The following is an 18,869-nucleotide window of genomic DNA, read 5'->3' on the forward strand; positions in this document are numbered from 1 at the left end:
GTTGACTATAAAAATGTTTAAAATACTCCAAGTACCTGATTATTCCGTCCCTCTGTAAGGTGGAAAAAAGAGCCAGCACGGACGTGTGCTTTGTCACAGTCAGAATGATCTTCAGCTGCTATGAAGTGACTCCTTCAGTCTGTGTCCAACAGAACGTTCAGGAATAAAGCATTTAAACTGTCAACAAAACAGAACTGTAACCTCAAAGATTTCTGAATGCTACGGCCTCCTCCTTTGATTGCTGGGCATACAAAAAAAAGGTAGTATAAACAAAAACCAGATAAATGGGTTCAAGTCTGCATCATTTCTGTTTTCTAGGACAAAACCTACAAGTTCACTGGTTAAAAGCCTGCTGGGAACCCTTGATGAAGAGTTCATTTAATAGCCCACTCTCTTCTTAAAGGTTCTAATCTATTGCTGATGTCATAATTCAAGTATTCTAAAAGAGAGGGAAATTAAGAAAGCAATATTTTTAGTATTTCATTTTGCAAACTGTTCTTATTACACATAAAAAGAAAAAAACCTACCTGTCTTTTCCCAAAATACATGAGAAGTTTTATGTTCTCTTTACTTAAAAGGAAAAAAAATTCAAAGGACTGTAAATATCACATTTGATAATTATTTCAGAAATAAGCACGTTACCTGTAACTCTAAAGAGTTAGTCACATAAAACACCAATACTCTCTCCTCAATAGTCAGACAAATACACCTCAAGTAACTGGTTTACTTGAAATGTTATTACATATTAATTAGTTAATCATGTCATTTAAAATATTAGGCAAATTTACACAGAATGAGACTTTCCTAAACACCATAAAAGAAAAGCAAACTCCAAAAAATTTGGAGTGCAAGAGATGCGTTTTATTGTATGCCCGTTACGATGAGTAACACATTTAGAAATAATAATCCCACATAACAGTGACAATCTTATTTTACAGCGTGTACATCATTTTTTACAGCCACATAAAACACGTATTTTTTTTTTCTCTAAGAGATTTCCCAAATTTAACTTTCTGAAGTTTAGAAATATAAAAAAAATTTATTCTCAAGGAACTGATTCTCATCTGGTGCAAAAACAAAATATGAACATTATCTGAAACACAAAGCCACAATATAGCATGAAGTTACAATTTATCATGTGAACAGCTGTGTGCAAACATGAAGCAACTAAAAAAGTAAAAAATACACATTATATGCGTAACATTTATGAACAGGTTTTTCATTAAATAGCCCTAGACCAGCTTGTTATATTAAGCGCCATTTGATTTGCAGCATGCTAACACAAAGCATTGTTTAAAGGGATGCATATTTTAAATGTATACACTGTAAACTGAAGATCCACCTCCAAACTCTAGTGGCAGCATATTTTTCTGGTTAAATACTGCATACATACTTTCTTACAGATTGAAAATGCATGTTTATAGTATGGTATAGATTTATTTTTTTTTTAAAGAATTGATTAAAAGGTGCAATTTTATGTCTATATTGAAAATTTCATATTAGGAGGTAGGACAATAATAGTCATACCTGTCAAGAACACTGCCCTAAAGAACTTCTAAGTACTCTGAATTTTAATTTTTAAAAACCCTACACTTTTCAACTTTGTTTTTAATATTCTTTTTAGAGAAGATTTTAAAGTAGCAAGAAAATAAATTAGTGTTGAGTCACAACACTATGAGCTGCATCCATTTTATCCTTTAAAAAAACCAAAGTCAAATTCAAAGTTAATTTTGTTATATGTGCCATACTGAACAACATTCAACTGTAGTTTCAGATAAAAAAGGGAAATTATATACACACACATCTTTAACCCTAGCACCAGAACACCACCTTTGAGATCATAACATAATGCTATATTTTAAACATCATATCCTGCAATGAAATAGGTTAGCAGCTTTTAAAACCGTTAAAAAATTACTCATTGGACCTAAACTAATAAAGGAAACAAAAAAGTTTCCCAATGAAATGTTTTTTTAAGAGAAAAAAAAAGAAAAAGGGACAATCCCCCAAATTTGACCAGTTCTGGAATTTAATTTCCAGGCACGACTGAAAAACGTTATGATCAAGTGACTGACTAATACTCTCCTTTCAAAACTGCACAAGAAGTTAAGACTCGGTTGCCTCTGCAAACAGTTTGTAAATAACCCCACCCTATATCTGAACCGTTTTCATGTTGGAGATAAACACTGTTACTGACAAAATGGGTAACACAATCATCTTCGTTTTGTCTTCTATAGCTTAACAATGAGTAAATACTATTAATTTGAAGACATTCATCCATCTTTCGGCAAATTTAAGACATTCATCCATCCTTCTGCATTCTATAGTGCTCTTTAGGTTCTGATAAGCAACAATCATAGGGCTATGAGATCCCCTGTCAACCCTAATACTTTTAAGACTTTTAATACAAAGAATGTAAAGTTATGATTTAATATCAAGCTTTGAAACCAGGAGAAACAGTTCATGAGATTTTTTTTTATTTATTTATTTTTTTTTCCCCAATTAGCATATGACAGTTTCTAAATTGCTTCCTTCTGGAGATCATATATTACATTATGGCCTCTTTGTGGTGCCTCATTATATGCTGATTTTTTTCAGATGGTCTACGGAATCCCTTTTTGCAATACTCACACCTATGTGGATAGTCTTTCGTGTGTATTGATATTACGTGTCGCTTAAAGCCCGACGCATCCGTAGTGCTGTATTCACAATACTGGCACTGATACACTTTCCGGCCGCTGTGGGTCTTCATGTGCTTCTTCAGTTCATTTTGCTGCCTAAATCCTCTTTTACATCTTTTGCATTTAAAAGGCAGGTCCTTGGTGTGAACTGAGAGGATATGCCCGCTAAGTACAAAAGGATCTGATGTTTTAAAGTCACAGTGTCTACACTGATGTATCTTTTTACCTTTATGGGTTTCACTATGCTTTTTGAGCTCAGATGGGCGATGGAAGCCTTTTTCACATACCTCACATTTGTGGGGAAAATCCTTGGTGTGAACCGAAATAATGTGTCGCTTCAGGTCACTCGAATTGGTGCTCTTATGGTCACAGTGTGGACACTGATGAGTCTTATGCCCTTGAAATAATTCTGTGTGCTGCTGCAGTTCTTTTTCATCTGTAAAGGCCTGGGGACAGTGCTCACATTTAAATGGCAAATCAGTCCCGTGTTTGGTTTTGATGTGAGTTTTCAGGTTGGACTGATCAGCACACCTGAAGACACAGTGCTGACACTGGTATGGCTTTTCCCCAGTGTGGGTCCTCATATGCTTTTTCAGCTCTGACGGGTGACGGAAGCCTTTCCCACACTCCACACAGACGTGAGGGAAGTTCTTACTGTGAGCTGCAAGGAGATGTCTATTGAGTAGTCCCTGCTCTGCAGTTTCATAGTCACAATATTTGCACTTGTGTAGCTTAGGCTCCTTGTCCCTCAGTATTAGTTTATTAGAACTCAACGGGCTTGCTTCTCTGTATCTTCTTGTATATTCTGTAAACTCATGGGTTTTATCACCTTTATTTATAAGTTTATGGCTTTCCAGATGATTGTGGAAACTTACTTTTTTGTTAGTCGTAAAGTCACAGTCTGTACACTGGTATTTCTTCTTAATCATATGATCTGGATGATTCTTCATATGCCTTTTCAAGAATCCTCTGGATTTAAATTTTTTCCCACAAATATGACAAGGGTAAACTGTTAAGGGCTGTCCATCAGGACCTATTATAACAGCTGTTTTTAAACAAACAAAAACAAGTTATGAAGGAAACAAATTTACTGACGAAGAAGTTTTAAATCAGCCAACTGCTGTTCAGATTACACTGGCAGCAGACAGAGAATGGTTCGGTAGTTTAAAAACAACCAATCCACAGCTCCTATAGTTTATATAGTTTTGCTTTAGAAACTGCTCAAACAGATCAGTAATATCATATGTGCAGTGAATATATCCATGATTACCTTTTAATAGCTCGCAAAATTCAAATGAATTGCATCAGCCCTAAGTGTACTGACTCTGAATAGCACAAATTATTACATTTTCTACGCACAGAATTGGAGGGGGGAAAGACACAGGAAATACGCAAATCATCATTTATATTTTTTAATTCTGTTATCAGCTTAAAAGAAGAAAAGGAATAGTAGAGGAGTAAGTGGCACTCCATGACAATACGCATAACCATACAGTGTTTACCTGTTTGCCATTGCCTGGCCTCTCCTCTCCTCCTTTTCTTGGTTTTTTGTTTTAGCACTCTATTAGTGCTAACGCTATCACAAATCTGCAGGTATTGTGTTGCATTACCGTTTTTGTTTTCTAATCGTGTATCCAAGTTATTTCCTAGAAACAAAAATTAGACACCATAAAAAACCTTGAACACCTTTCTTCTTTGGGACTGATGACTGGAATTGCACAGTAGCATATCTACTTAAAAAAAAGTATATTGCCCATTCCTCTACAATGAACATGTATGAAAAAGAAGAGTGTCACTATCTATCTTTGCTGGCAAAAGTCAAGAATATAATTGTTTAAACACTGATTCATTTTCAAATATATTCCTTGATTTATCATACTTCTTAAGACATTAATTTCTTATGAGTTATGCTGGCTGTTGCCTTTTATTTAACTTGGTTTTACTTCTTGACAACTGCATTATCTCTTTTCTGACTACAAAACTGTATTAAAAAATCTGGCAGATCCTCCCAACCTCCCCACCCACAACACATCTAGAACTGAGAACGACTGTGGAGTCCTTCAGTATATATATATTTTGGGTAATTTTCTGCATTCACTGATTAGGAGAACTGACACATAAATGTATGTATTTTCAAAGACAGGACGTTAGTTTTACTGCTGTACCAAGCACAGTTACATGTTCTCACCTGCCGCTTGACCATCTTCGTATCTTCTGGGTAGCCTTCTTTCATCTCCTGCAGAAAATGGTATTTCAGTCATTATAAATTACATTTCTTGTTTTAAAGATGATGGCTTTGAAAGGCTGGTAATGAGAGAAAACTAACTTAGTTAATAAGTGACAGCTTAACTCTACCCAAACTGAGATGTGCGGTTCACAATCAGTTCAGTATTTGGTAACTATGAGCCTCAGGAAATAAAATCACATCTTTGTGAATAGTTAATATCCACTAAAGCTGTGCTTGCATGCTTACCATGCTGACTGTCTTTCCTGCTTTTCATAATTAATACACTTGTTTCTGCAAACTTTTAACCTCACACATAACCTCAGATACCAATCCAGAAACGAGGTTATCTGAAATCCACAATTTGTTCTTGACACTGCAGTACTTTATCTTTCTGGAGTAGGACCAGGCAGGCAAGAAGACTTGCACCTCATCAGGTGCTCAGCACTCATCTGTGTGAGACACTACAAAGTTCTGGGGGATGGAGAAGTAATGCCTTACGAGTATATTCCCCATTTTGGACTGAAAGTGTTGACTACTACGTGCCAATCCTCTGTGGTTCTAAACCACTTTCTCAGCCCAACTACTGTGCTCAGAAATATTGCACTAATTGATTTTAACTAACTTGCTTAACTCATTATAACATCAACCATGGATGACCTGGTATCCTCTTAATACACATTTAACATGCCAAAATCTAAGAAAAGAATATGAAATAAAAGAATATTCAGAATTCACAATATATCCTGATAAGACACTGCTACTATTTGAAGTATGGCTGCAGAGAACAAACTACCTTTTTTTCTTTTTATTTCTAACTTGAAGGTCTAACAGGCTTAAAACAGGTATATAAACTGAAATTATTAGGAACACGTTTACACATTTATTCCTACTATTCCCTTTTAAAAGTTATTTTGCCTTCCTCCTAGCTAATGTAAAATATTTAAGGCTATTCTTGTTTTTGTAAGCAACAGTCAACTTAAACCCTTAGAAACCATGCGTGCTGTACATCTGAGCTAGAATCAAGAACTATATAAAATTTCTCCTAACAGCTTTCCTTTCTGCTTCATAAAACTCAACACAGAGCAATCCATTCATTATACACAAGACAAACAACTACTAAAGCAAGCTGTAACTGTCTGACAGGCCAGCACTGCAAAACAACCATCAGTGTAAAAATGGAATTGTTTTCTTCCTAATAAACTGCAAAACATCTAAGGACCTCATGTGTAAAACGTCATGAATGATGTCAAAATAATCCACTCCACTAACTGACACTGCTAAAAGATCAGAAGGAGCTGTTTCCAAACCCCCAGGACAAGGTGAGAGATGATCACATTTGCACTGAGGTTCTGGAAGTTAGATTGGAAGGGATTTTCAGAAAACAAGCATACAGGTTCCTACCGTAAGCAGCAGCCCAAGCAACAGGGACAAAAGTTTTATTCACGCTGGAGTCTTCAAGTTGTGTGTCTGGAAGTGATGTAGCTTCTTCTTCACCTACAATAACTTCCATATAAACTTCATCTGCTATTTCAGCACAGCCTGGATTAAAGGAGAAGAATAAATCTTTAATTTTGTTTTGCTCATTCTAAATTTTCCTTTTTTAAATTTGCTCTCACTCTGACTGATACCCATTAAAAATTACTGTCCTTCCTTTGGAATTTAGAACTACCCGTCCCTTAGGGGATCATTGTTTACTCAGATATTCCTTAGAGATAAAACACATTCTCAGTAAATACAAATCCAAAACAAATATCAACATAAATCCAAGTATACAAACTTATAAACTTGCAACTGATGACATTTATTTGCCACTTTGCCAGAAAGCTGATTAAACAAGGCAATTCATAGTTGAAAACAGAAAAATGAGAAATTTGACTAACCTCATTAACTTCATCCATGGACATGTTAAATTTAATATAAATAATGAAATGATTGCATACAGTATGCACAAAGTGCATTTATCCACATCACTTTAAAATAATTATAGCCTGCTCTTTATTTTAAGGGAAGATGAGCTTAGTTTTCTACTACTTCAGGCTGAAGAATCCTTCAGAAAAATTTAGAAAGTCCTTGAGAACTGATGTTTATATTGTCGTACAAAACAGCATGAGAAACAAAAATGTTTCTTATTATGCTTACTAATATCTTCATCTTCCTGAGAAGAGTCCTTAACAGCCATGTAAACCATTTTTTCTCGCTGCATTCTACCAACACCTCCTTGTTCAATTACTCCAGCTACAGAATGTCCATTGTGAAAGTCACTCTCTGTGACAATTTCTGTCCCACCTTTAACAAAAAGAAGTTAAACACATTAAGTAAGTGTAAAGCAAGCCACCATTAAGATTAATTTCAGATTTAAGTATTTCTTCTTATTTACAACAAGGCTACTTCATAAAGCTCCAATTAAACGTTTTGATATCCATGTCTGTTGTAAAATAACACGAGTTTGATACTTTGAGGCAGATAATATTCTCTCAGTGTCTCCCAATGAAAATTCAAGACTGAACAACCCATGCCCAAGAAGGATCAAGAGCCTTTTATGCCTGCTAGCAGTGAAGTCTGGTGCGACAGGGAACATACACCTGCCCACGCCCACCAAAAACTGACTGTAACTCTCATCTTGCCCAGAACACAGCCTTTAAATTCAGCTCAGAACAACTGCAAGGGGGACTCTTACTTTCACAATTATCAAAACAGAACAAGAGTTAGCTGTACATCCACTGGCAAAGCACCTAAAGTGCTGGATCTATCCTTTGCAAGAGAACTGCAGAGCAATTTTGAGTTTCTTGGTTAGGTTTGGAAATGGCTGTATGCCTAAAGCCCCAGCAATCTGCCCCTCTCTGGGTCAGGGCCACCAAAAACTGTTCAATGACAGGAATCCACTCCAGAGGCTTTTCTGTGCTGACACACAGTCCTGCAACGTCAGAGAAAAGCAGCAGCTGAAAACCAGCTGTGAACACCCAGCCACTTCTACATTTGGGCTTTGCCTGCTTATCAATAAAGAACTTGGGACGAATACAGACCCACTATTACTGCACGTGGGCAGCCTCCACAAATGTCACGTTCTACAAAACGTTCCAGCCCCTGGATTACATGCAATTAAGAACAACAAACAAAAAGACTCTGAAATACTTTAAACTACTGGGAAAAAATATAGAGAATTGAAAAGGTACCTATTTCGACATCATCTTCAGCTTCAGCTTTAAATATGTACACTTTGATAACTTCTGAACCAAACCCATCATCTTTAGCAACGTCATCATTTGTCACCTCCGTACTGATTTTCAAGGGAGTGCTTCCTATATGGTCCAGTTTTTCTCCAACATCATCCACTGTAAGGATACAAGAATAATAATGAAGTTCAAACACATTTTCTGAAAGTCAAGAGTAATCAGCAGCATGATTTTCTCCACTATAATCCCCATGCACAGTAAAGGTTTGTCTCCATAAATGGCCTTTACAAAACAGTTCATCTCAAGATGCTTAAGAGATTCCAGAAGTTCAGTGCTCATTTTCCTGCAACCCAGGAAACACACCAGGAATTACAGAATGAAGAACAGAAGAGGGAGTTTGTCATCAACCAGAGTGTGGTAATTGGTTATGTCTGAAACTACCACACTTAGAAAGCAAAAATGTATCAATAAGTAAAATTAAATGTCTAACAAAAAAAATCTTAAAAATTAACCCAGAATTGCCTGTTACAGTCTAAGAGTCACAAAAAGTTTCACTACTCTAAGATACTGGGGAATAAAATTTAGTATCTGACACTCTTTATCAAGAGTGATGACTGTGAGTATATTCCCAGGGAAAGTGTGCATCAAAAATTTGACTACATCTTCATCCTAGAAGATATTATGATTTTAACCACTTTATCACTTGAAAACATAAAAATTAAGGAAGATTACTCTGTAATAGACACCTAATTACAAGATGCAGTAAAATAAATCCAAATACTACTGTGTAAAATTCACTTATCTTTTTTTTTTAATGTATTCAGCTTAGTCACTCTGATTATTTGGTCTATATGTATAAAATGCTCATTTTATTTATACAACAAAAATTACATTCAAACTACTACTAGAAGTGTAGAAGTAACACTATTTTGGTAAAAAGGGTATTCAAGTAGATATCCATGTATATACCCCAACAGCCAGTAGAGAGGCCACTGAACTAAGCATCTTTCTGATGTATGTACTAAAATGAGCTCCTGTGCAAATGGCCAACACCAACCTGTGCAATGCTTAACACCCGCTTGAGTCCTCTGGACAGAGAACACTTCCACAAAATGTAAACAAAATCTGCATTAAACACCTCCCAGGGAAACAGCCACGTGCTGCACACACAACATTAAAATCCATGCATGCCAGGAACCTGCCACAGCAACCCCAAACTAAGCTCTCCCCACCCCAGACAGGATCCCACAGAAACACCTGCCCAGCTGACCCCGCTTTCCATCCCCACACTGAGAACCTCATTTCTATTTCACAGTCCTAGACTGGTCAGCAGAGCACAGAGGTCACTGAGAGCAGAACTAGATACAATGTAGGTAAGTACAAATAAGTATTTGATTTAATTTTAGAACCTACGAAAATCATGTATTTTGATGAGAATTAAATGGAAAACATTAAAAAATTGCTGTTTTAGCTGTTTCTTCTTCTAAATAAGAGATTAATTGCACTGCTTAAAAAACAGCAAACTTGGATCAGTATAAAAAAAAATTAGAATTTCCTCAGGAAAAGAGTTTTTTAATTAAAAGCATTCTAAATCTCTATTAAAATCAATGCCAGCAACATCAACACCTGAAGCTGTTAGAATCTGACAGGTACTGCAGGGCGTTCGCGTTACCTTGCAGGACAATGAGGACAGTAAGAGTACGAACGCCAGGGACAGGAGAGCCACAGAGAACTTGCCATAGTCCCTTGACACTGAAGTTTACCAGCACCAGGTTATCAGTACATCCTTCCATCCAGCATGGGAGTGTTACTGCATCTGCTAATTGGAATTTCTTATGCTGCCAAAATCGAGTTATTACAAGAGAGAATTGTGTATCCTCTACTAACAGCAAAAGGGAAGATGCTAAAAGATACTTATCTTGGGAAAAGCATTTCCACGCATCTACCATGTTTGAGTTTATTAAAGACCATTTTCTTCTCTGCATGGCTTTCAACATGTCTAAAAGTTTCTTAACCAAATTCTTCGATATGATACACATACACTTAATTTTAATACAATGAACATTTCCACTGCACGTGTGAGTCTTTGAAGGACTGGAGGTAACAAGGAGCACAAGGCAGGAGTGATTATATATATAGTGATTATATATATAGTGATTATATATATAGTGATTATACACGACTAGACATGCTGCCAAGACACAGAAAGAATATTTAAAGGCTGGGTGGAAGAAATCACTAATTTTAACCTGTTACTGTAATTTTAGAATTGGTAGGTGGTAGCAAAGTTCTTTTTAAATCTGCAACTCAAGCAACATCAATTTTTTCTGAACTCATAAATTTTATAAACATAATGGATTATCATAGAAAAGAAATATTTCAGTACTGGAAGGTTATTTAACAACAGCAACTTCCTACTGAACAGTGGAGTAATCACATATATGTGATAAGAAATTTTCTTTATGGCAAAAATTTCCAACTATTTAACTAATACTGGGTGACAGCTGACTGTACACCATTATGTAGCTGGTAAAATAAGAATAAACACACAATTTTAGATTAGTTGCCTTACCAGGACATCAAGTTCAATACAACAAAGATTACATAAAGAAAAAAATGAGGAATTTTTCAATTTTACTGTTTTTGTAAGAATATTTTCAGACAAAAATACAAAATAAAACACATTAATATAGCACGTATGCTCATATACTGTAATTTACTATTTCAAGTAACCTTTAATAACCTTCAAAAAATTGGGGGCCCTGTCTTAGAGGGGTAAACTTACAACATTATTTTTAAAATTAGTGGTTACCCCCACACTACCATCCGTCCTCTGTTTTTTCAAAGATCTTCAGTCTCTACAATTTAAGCTAAAGTAATGGAAACCTATCAGGAAGTCTGTGTATCCAGGGCCTCTGGAATCACTTTTCAAAAAAAAGCAAAAGGGAAATATAGTAAAATTTGGAAAATATCACCTGGACTGAGAAAATGATACTGATACAGACTGCTGCCATTTGTTCCAAATACCTCAACAACAAAGACACTGAACAGGCAACTGCTACTGCTTCAACTGCTGTCTTAGATGAAGTAAATTTCATTGCTTCAAGCTGTTTTTAAACACACTTAGATAAGGGGAAACAATCAACAGAGCAGACACATAACCTTTGTCAGGTTCCAAAATACTAGGATTTTCTTTAAAAACCAGATTGTGTAAATATTCTACTGTCTAAGTATGACTTCAGTCACAGACTGCTAACCCACCAGTGCTAAATTCTCTGATGATTCTTCCCAGTGACAGTTCTCAGGAACAGGAATGCTTACTTTATGTCAATGATAGAATATGAAAGTGTCTTCCAGATCTGACTCATCCACCAGAAGCAACTACATATTATTATCTCGTCACTTAAAATTAACTGAAAAAACACAACAGAGAACCTTTATAAATAAAGGCTGAATCCTCCTGAATAAACAAGGTTTAAAGGAAAACTCAGCATGCTTCCAGTTTTAAACTTACCTTCCTTTGCTGTTTTCAGGTGTGTGATGTCCAGATTCACCGTGGATTGCCAGCTCCCAATTCATGTGATGCCTCAGCATGCACTATGCTGGTGATATCACACCCACCATAGGAGCCCAAAGGGATAACATCAGGGCAAGATAAGTCCTGTGGTTTTACAATGTTTCATATTTTTTTTTTCCTAATGTCTGATATACTTATTTTATATATCCCAGAGGTTACAATAGAGGAGTATTAATATTAAAATGTTTAGCAAACTACGTAACACTGTATTGTAACAGACTAAAAAGGAGGTGGTGGTGGAACAGTACCTTACCCCTAAAGGCCAGCTCCAGTGTTGTTCTTTGGTGGGTATGAGGTCACCAACATAGTGCATGCAGGGCCAGCACACGGATCGGGAGCTGGCAATCCCCTGTGGGTCTGAATATCGCAAACCTGAAAAACAAAAAAGGGTATGCTTTAAGCTACACCAGAGCTAACTGCTCCCTGGCAACGCGGGGTGTACTGCTCATAACTCTGCCACCTCACTGTGAGACGGTTTGGGTTCATGATCACACCATACGCATTCATTTTGTATTACTTCCCTCTTTAAAAAGTCCCTTTCAAACAGGTAATCTGGAGGTTTAAATCAAGGGACCATGCATGTCTCACGGCACAGGTTGTGAACGTAGCAAAAGAAGATTTTTAAGTCTTATGCTTATTCAGGCTGATTTTAAAAAAGCTGAATTCATCTGCACTGAGAGAGCAGAGCAGTGATAATCTTCCAGTGAAAATTTCCAATTACAAAACCACACACAGATAGTTTACAGAACTATCAAAACAAACTTATTTTCCAAATAGTATTTACACAAAAGCATGATTACCAATACTGTATAAAATATCTACATGGGAATGTCATCTTAAAATGGTGAAAAACCATCTTTCAGTATATTTAAACTGTAACTCCCACCAAGAGTACAGTAAGTGAGAATTCCACACTCAGCTCAGCTTCATACCCTAAAACGTGGTTTTGGAAGTTCCCCAAATGTGTTCCCCAGAACAGCTGGTGGTACTCCCTTAGGACATTAGGTGTCATTTTATGTAAAGCTCCCCCTTTTTAGATGCTAAATTTCACTAAAAGACAGCTAAGTATTTTGAGATTCTTTAAAACTGTAATTTTGATGTGATTTACATTATTAAAAAGTTCTACATACACCCCCAAAGAAATATAATAAAATTAATTTTCTATAATATTTACTGAACATTTGAGAATTTAAAAAGTAAATGAAAAAGGTTCTAAACTGCTTGATAAACTGAAGCCTTTATCTATTGTACAGACAGAACAGATTATCTTCATAAACATAACAAATTCAAGGCTAATTTGAATTTTTTTTTTTAAAAAAGAACAACTGAGTAAGATTGATTCATTTTTACTGAGAAAATATCAGTAGGAGATACTTTGTTGAGTCAAGCTGGCATACCCAGCATAATCCAGCACCAAAACTTAGCAGAGGCAAGAGACTGCCTTAATTTATCTAAAATTCTAGATTAATAACGTAGCTTCCAACTGCGATTATTCAGGCATATCATGATTATACACATACATAAATTTAATTTAATGAAAACTAGGTCTCCAACTGGCTTTGAAACCATTGCAGAAGATATCAGGAGGCTTGAGAACACCTGACAGAACTACAGCTGGATCAGACACAACTGGGGTCATCAGGTAACTGGTACTCAAAGGTGAAGATGCTCTGGTTTAAGTGCAGTGATCATCATTATCAAACTTCTCTACCTCAGAAGGAATCCCAAAATGGACTTTACTTACAATTACAAAGGTGCAGTTGGAAATAGAGCAGTTACAGAATACAACTCATCGTAAGTACTCTGTCAGGAAGGAGGAATTCTTTCAATGAAACAACTGACTGTAAAAACCAGTGTTCCTTTATTTACAAACACACGGGAATTTCACAGTTGTAGGTCTAATCTGCTTTTAGACTGACGTTTTCTTGGGTTCTTTTTCCAAAAAAACCCTTTTTGACTTCTACTAGGGACATATGGCATTACAGTAATGATAGGATGATTAAAAAAATCATTGCTGTCCACCCTATACTGAACAAAAAATAAATACCAAAACTATTACTTTGCAGAAGGGACATAAATGTTATGGAATACTGAAATCATTACAATTGCTAATGAATCATGTCCTCTGTCTTGAATTTTTTAATAAATGCAGCTGGCTGTGAACAGACTGACACTTTGACACACTTGGCGCTGCTGTTTTTTTAACATATTGCTTCTGACTAAATAAAATCTGTTTTGACCTACTCACATTTTAGTGACTAATTTGGATAAGTCAAAAACCTAAAATGAACTAAAAATCATACATTTTATCACATTGGCATAACAATAAAAACTGGTATCTTGTGTATAATTTAACCACTAAAGAAACATAACATGCCCAAGGTCCTTTCAGTAGCTCTCAATCAACAAGTAGTGTAGGACCACACAGTCTCCTCAGAGCTGAATGCTGCGTTAAACTCAAACAGGCAGCCACCTTCCAGTGCTGGAGAGCCAATCAATTAATGCACACAACTCCTTAATGACAAGTTCAGTCCAGAACAGCACAACACACAATAAAACACCTATCAGAATTGTTAATACAGCTAAACAAACAATATTTTGTGGACACGTAAGTGAAAACTTTCTATTAGTCAGATATCTTAAAAACCTCTTTCTTTGTTGGATTCTGCTGATTAAACCCAACACATTCTTTTTACAAATATCTATATAACATGATAATATACTATATAATATATGTAATTATATATATTATATATAATATACTTATATATAATATATGGGTGTATTTTTAAAAAAGTATTACACTGAAAGTATGTGGAATGTTTAACTTTCCAAAGTGTTTTTCTTAATTTTCAGGAATATCTAGTTTCAGAAAGAAAACCACACACACTCATCCACTCACCAACACGAACATAATTCTCTTTCTTGCTGTATCAGCAATAACGGATTTCTCATCAAGAAAACCCAAGTCCAGCCACCAAGAATTAACTGGGCAACAGACTGTTATTGGAGCTCCAGTAATGCAGCAAGAGTCCAGCTACAGCAACTGCTCCCCACCAGACCACTTCTACTCCAGATCACCTCCTGTTTACATCTACCTTTGTTCAACTTACAAGATATCATTAAGTAGTCTTCAGATGTACTCTTGCCATCATCATCATCTTCTGTTTTTATAGTCACTGTGGAGCCAGGAACAGTACCAGCTGCTTGAATGACTGCTTCTGAATCTGAGTTCGTGACAAGAACTTCTTCTGAAACCATTGTAGGCGAGTTGGCTCCTGACACAGAGTCTTGCACCACGTGCTCCAAATGTCCATCAGGACCCGTAACAAGGTCAGCCACAAACACCTGATCGGGAACTCTAACGGTTTCTGTTATTAAATCAGAAGTCAAAACATGATCTGTGGTATCTAAAGCTTCTTCAATAGCAACATCAGCTTCCAAAACAGAATCAGGAACAATTACACCTTCTGTCACAACATCCGTCTCAGTGATGATGTCAGGTCCTTGGACAACTTCAGCTGCTAAGCCATGATCCAGGGTTATTCCATCATCGGTAACGACGTCAGAGACGAGGACAGCTTCGGGGACTGATACAACAATGTGGTCTCCATCAATATGAGCAGTGCCAGCCATTCCAGCCACTGTGAAACAATTATGAATGACAAGAAAAATGTTAAAATTAATGCATCAGCAATTAGTTTATCTAAGGAATTAATTAAATAATTGCATAGATAAGTTAAACACAGGTGTACACATCTGTTCCTCTACAACAACCCACATTTTGCATTTCACCTGATAAAGACTACCCAAAGCAGCCTGTATTCTTTAAATTAAGAAAAAAATGCCACTTCTTTAAGTTTTGAGTTTGCCCCAAATTTTGGTTTTACAACGCTTCTATGTTAAAAACTACAGGATGGTTTGCAATTTAATCTTTTTTTTAAATTCCAGTTGGAAAATGTTTCATTGCAATAGCAATCTGAACCTTCACAGAACTCTCTTGCACAATACTGGAAGCGTGGTAACAATACATTAATTGCTGTCACCATAAAAAGACTCTCATTCTTTAGACTGCATGTGCCTTGATAAAAATATTCTGTTCTGTGCAAGGTTTATAGTACAATTTCCAACAACTTGCCACGTTGCAAGGAATGCCTAGAAGCAGAAACCTGTTTTTCATTAACAGGCTTGACTAGCCAGTCACATTTGCAGACTACATTTCTATACATAAAAGAGAATGCACGGTTATTCTAACAAACACAAATATAAAATATAGCAGTTTTAATCTTAATGAATAAAACACTCAAGAAAATGGTTCTTATCAGAATGTAAAAAAAAATATTCAGCATTGTACTGCAAATGCAATTATTTTGGTATACTCTGAAGGGTATTAATTCATCTTAGAACAAAGACACGGTGGTTCTTCCCAATACATGAGGAGGTCATCTCTCATCATGCAGAAATGGTGACCCACAAAGAAAAAAAGTCAGGATTTCTTGCTGTCCCTTCTCTAAACCTTCAAAATTGCCACATTCATTAATAAAACCCAATCAATTTAGAAACAAGTTGTCTTACATCAGTACAGTCCCAGGATCTTATCAATCTCTATAAATATCTGAAATGTGGGGGCCAAATGGATGGGGCCAGGCTCTTTTTGGTGGTGCCCAGTGACAGGACAAGGGGCAATGGGCACAAACTGGAACACTGGGAGTTCCAGACAAACTTAAGGAAAAACTTCTTTACTGTGAAGGTGCCAGAGCCCTGGGACAGGCTGCCCAGAGAGGCTGTGGGGGCTCCATCTCTGGAGATGTTCAAACCCACCCGGATGCCTTCCAGTGCAACCTGGTGCAGGGAACCTGCTTTGGCAGGGGGGTTGGACTGGATGATCTCCTGAGGTCCCTGCCAACCCCACCATTCTGTGATTCTGTGACTGATGTTCTTGACAGAAGACTTATAAGCACAAGTGAATATGCAGATTTAGCTTAATCTACAAATTGTTGTCTACGTAATGAGTTACCTGTTCTCACACAAAGACATTATTTCCCACCACATTTACAGAAATACTCTAAAAGAGAACTGGAGGCAGTAATCAAGGTAAGCACGTAAAAGCATGACTGTTGTTTACATCCTGTACTGGATGTTCTTACATCTAACACATAGCAATATGATTGCAAGCAGAAGCACACACACCACAAAACCAATGAACTCCAGATAACATTTTCTGTCTCATCTAGAGCACTCTGAGACACAGACTTACCTTCTTGCTTTTTCAGAATTACTTCAATGTTTTGGAATAAGTGACTATTTCAAGATCAGCAACCAAAGTTTACAAAGACATAATACACACTACCTTAAATTTCGAATTTTCTCAAAAAAGTAATGCAAATAGCATTATTATATTAGTCAACTCTCCATCTTGACACAATTTATAAACATCTAGCAAAAAACTGCAAAAATCTTGATTTTATTAATTGTTTTTAATAGTTAAAATATTTACCAAAATCCTGCATGATCATAGTGTGAGGCATTTTGGATTCTTGTGTTTGCAATCCAAGACTTCCACCACCCGGATCCATATTCAGCTGAGTTCATTCACAACTGCAATAAAAGCAAAATCAGAATTTATGTTAAATGGTATCACTGTTGTTTAGTTTTACTGGATCTCTGTGTCACGCTGACAAACACAGAAAAGCAATTATCCAGAACTTCAAGAAAAAAGCATGCAGTACTTAATACAATTCACTTTGCTTTATTCTTTAGTCTTTGCATTTTTTTTTGCCTAAAATCCTGAAAATGTTTCCATCCCTAAGTAGTCCTACAGTAATCAAAAGAATTACACATGCAAGTGAAACCAAACAAGTCAGTAATTCTTGGTCAAGACTTAGAAGGCTTTTTGGTTACTGCCTGGCCTAGAACAGTTCTGTTTATATCCTGCAGAATTCAACTGGAAAGTGCTTTCCAGTTGTGTTCAGCATGCAGAGGGACAGACTTCACATTTAAACCTTTAATTTCCCCACTGCAAACTGAACATTGAAATATTTTTGCATTTTTATCAGACTGTCTCTCCAGGGTAACAGCTCACTGACTGACAGCAAAGATCTCACCTGCAATAGCAGCAGGAGCATCAGGCCTCACTAACAAAACCATATAACACATTAGCAAGCAACTAAACCTAGCTACAGGGAGCTTATTGTCTAGAAGCAAAATCTTTGTCAAGAGGCAAATTAACTTCTCCTCAAACCTAACTAGCTAACTCTGTAGAAGCAAGAAACACAAGGTGAACGTCCCCAGCACACACGTGCTGTCACTAACTACACACTGTACCATAATAGTGTGTATCACCAACTACACACAAAGGAGTCACCTTGGCTCTACCCCAACTAGTGATCAATTTCGGTGGTTATGGATGTGTGGAGCTGCATCGAAGAAAGTTGAGAATTGTATTGGGAGTAAGAATTTTTCAGATTCTCTCAGAACTTTGTATCTATCAGGTATTTCAAAACAAACTTTAACATGTAAATTTAATTGAACGTTATATTTAATTACAGGTAAGTTTTGAAAAAGCTGCACAGACCACTAAATTTACGACGACTAAAGTGCCAAAGCCGAGTTCTTCTTCCCGTGGCTGTGCATGAACCCCTCTAGATCATCAAAAAAGTTGGACAAAAGGCCTAGTAGAAAATTCAATCATCCCTCAGTTAGATTTGCATGCACAGTGCAGAACTACCCATCTTAACAGGCAACAGCTAAGCATGAGGAAGGCCAACTTATTTCAATGTCTCCACTGCCATGATGCTTGCTGAGGAAACGACAGTGCTCAACAGACTTCTCTGCTGACACCTCTCTCCACCCTTCCAGTGTCAGGACTGCACTATCCATATTGGTTGACATTTTATTTCAAAACTGTCAGGTTATTCTGGAAATCTTATCTTCCAACCCTGTCCCTTCTGTGCTGCCTCATTTCTGCTGCCAGGGAAAAGCTGGTCCTATGCAGCTATCTGCAATATTCCTCTCATAAAAAAACTGATCCTTTAGAGCTTCTGATAGAATAGACCCGCCAGCTCTGTGAATTCCCCACTGCTGTCCCTCACTGTTACACCTGCAGCTTCATCTTCTTCCTTTTCTTTTGTTATTGACAATTGCTTTGTTGCTTTGGTTCTTCTAATTCCCCTTAATGCTGAGGGGCTTCTGTTTCCCAATTTCTCTTCTGT

The 18,869-nt window shown here is 36.6% G+C and overlaps 1 protein-coding gene across 2 annotated transcripts; it reads right to left on the bottom strand.

Annotated features, from left to right (window-relative positions):
* Window positions 1-2,496: 2,496 nt before the first annotated feature.
* Window positions 2,497-17,234, bottom strand: ZNF711 (zinc finger protein 711). Of its 2 annotated transcripts, XM_010162828.1 has the most exons (8): window positions 17,156-17,234; window positions 14,772-15,302; window positions 8,082-8,240; window positions 7,048-7,194; window positions 6,310-6,447; window positions 4,870-4,917; window positions 4,184-4,327; window positions 2,497-3,726 (listed from the first exon to the last, which is right to left on the bottom strand). In XM_010162828.1, the coding sequence occupies exons 1-8, from the start codon at window positions 17,232-17,234 to the stop codon at window positions 2,549-2,551; spliced, it is 2,424 nt and encodes an 807-aa protein (XP_010161130.1). In that variant the 3' UTR covers window positions 2,497-2,548. The 2 variants fall into 2 exon arrangements, with proteins under 2 accessions (XP_010161130.1, XP_010161131.1); XM_010162829.1 differs by lacking the exon at window positions 6,310-6,447.
* Window positions 17,235-18,869: the final 1,635 nt, after the last annotated feature.

The sequence above is a fragment of the Antrostomus carolinensis genome, unplaced genomic scaffold (genome assembly GCF_000700745.2).
Source record: "Antrostomus carolinensis isolate BGI_N321 unplaced genomic scaffold, ASM70074v2 scaffold32412, whole genome shotgun sequence".
NCBI classification, from domain to species: domain Eukaryota; kingdom Metazoa; phylum Chordata; class Aves; order Caprimulgiformes; family Caprimulgidae; genus Antrostomus; species Antrostomus carolinensis.

Bases quoted from the DNA above. Each gene is read 5' to 3' on its own strand.
- ZNF711 (XM_010162828.1), bottom strand. From the start codon at position 17,234: ATGGATCCGGGTGGTGGAAGTCTTGGATTGCAAACACAAGAATCCAAA. The intron at 7,195-8,081 runs GTACCTTTTCAA...TTTTTGTTAAAG, and splicing joins TGAAGATGATGTCGAAATAG to GTGGGACAGAAATTGTCACA. The intron at 6,448-7,047 runs GTAAGCATAATA...CCTTTAATCCAG, and splicing joins TCAGGAAGATGAAGATATTA to GCTGTGCTGAAATAGCAGAT.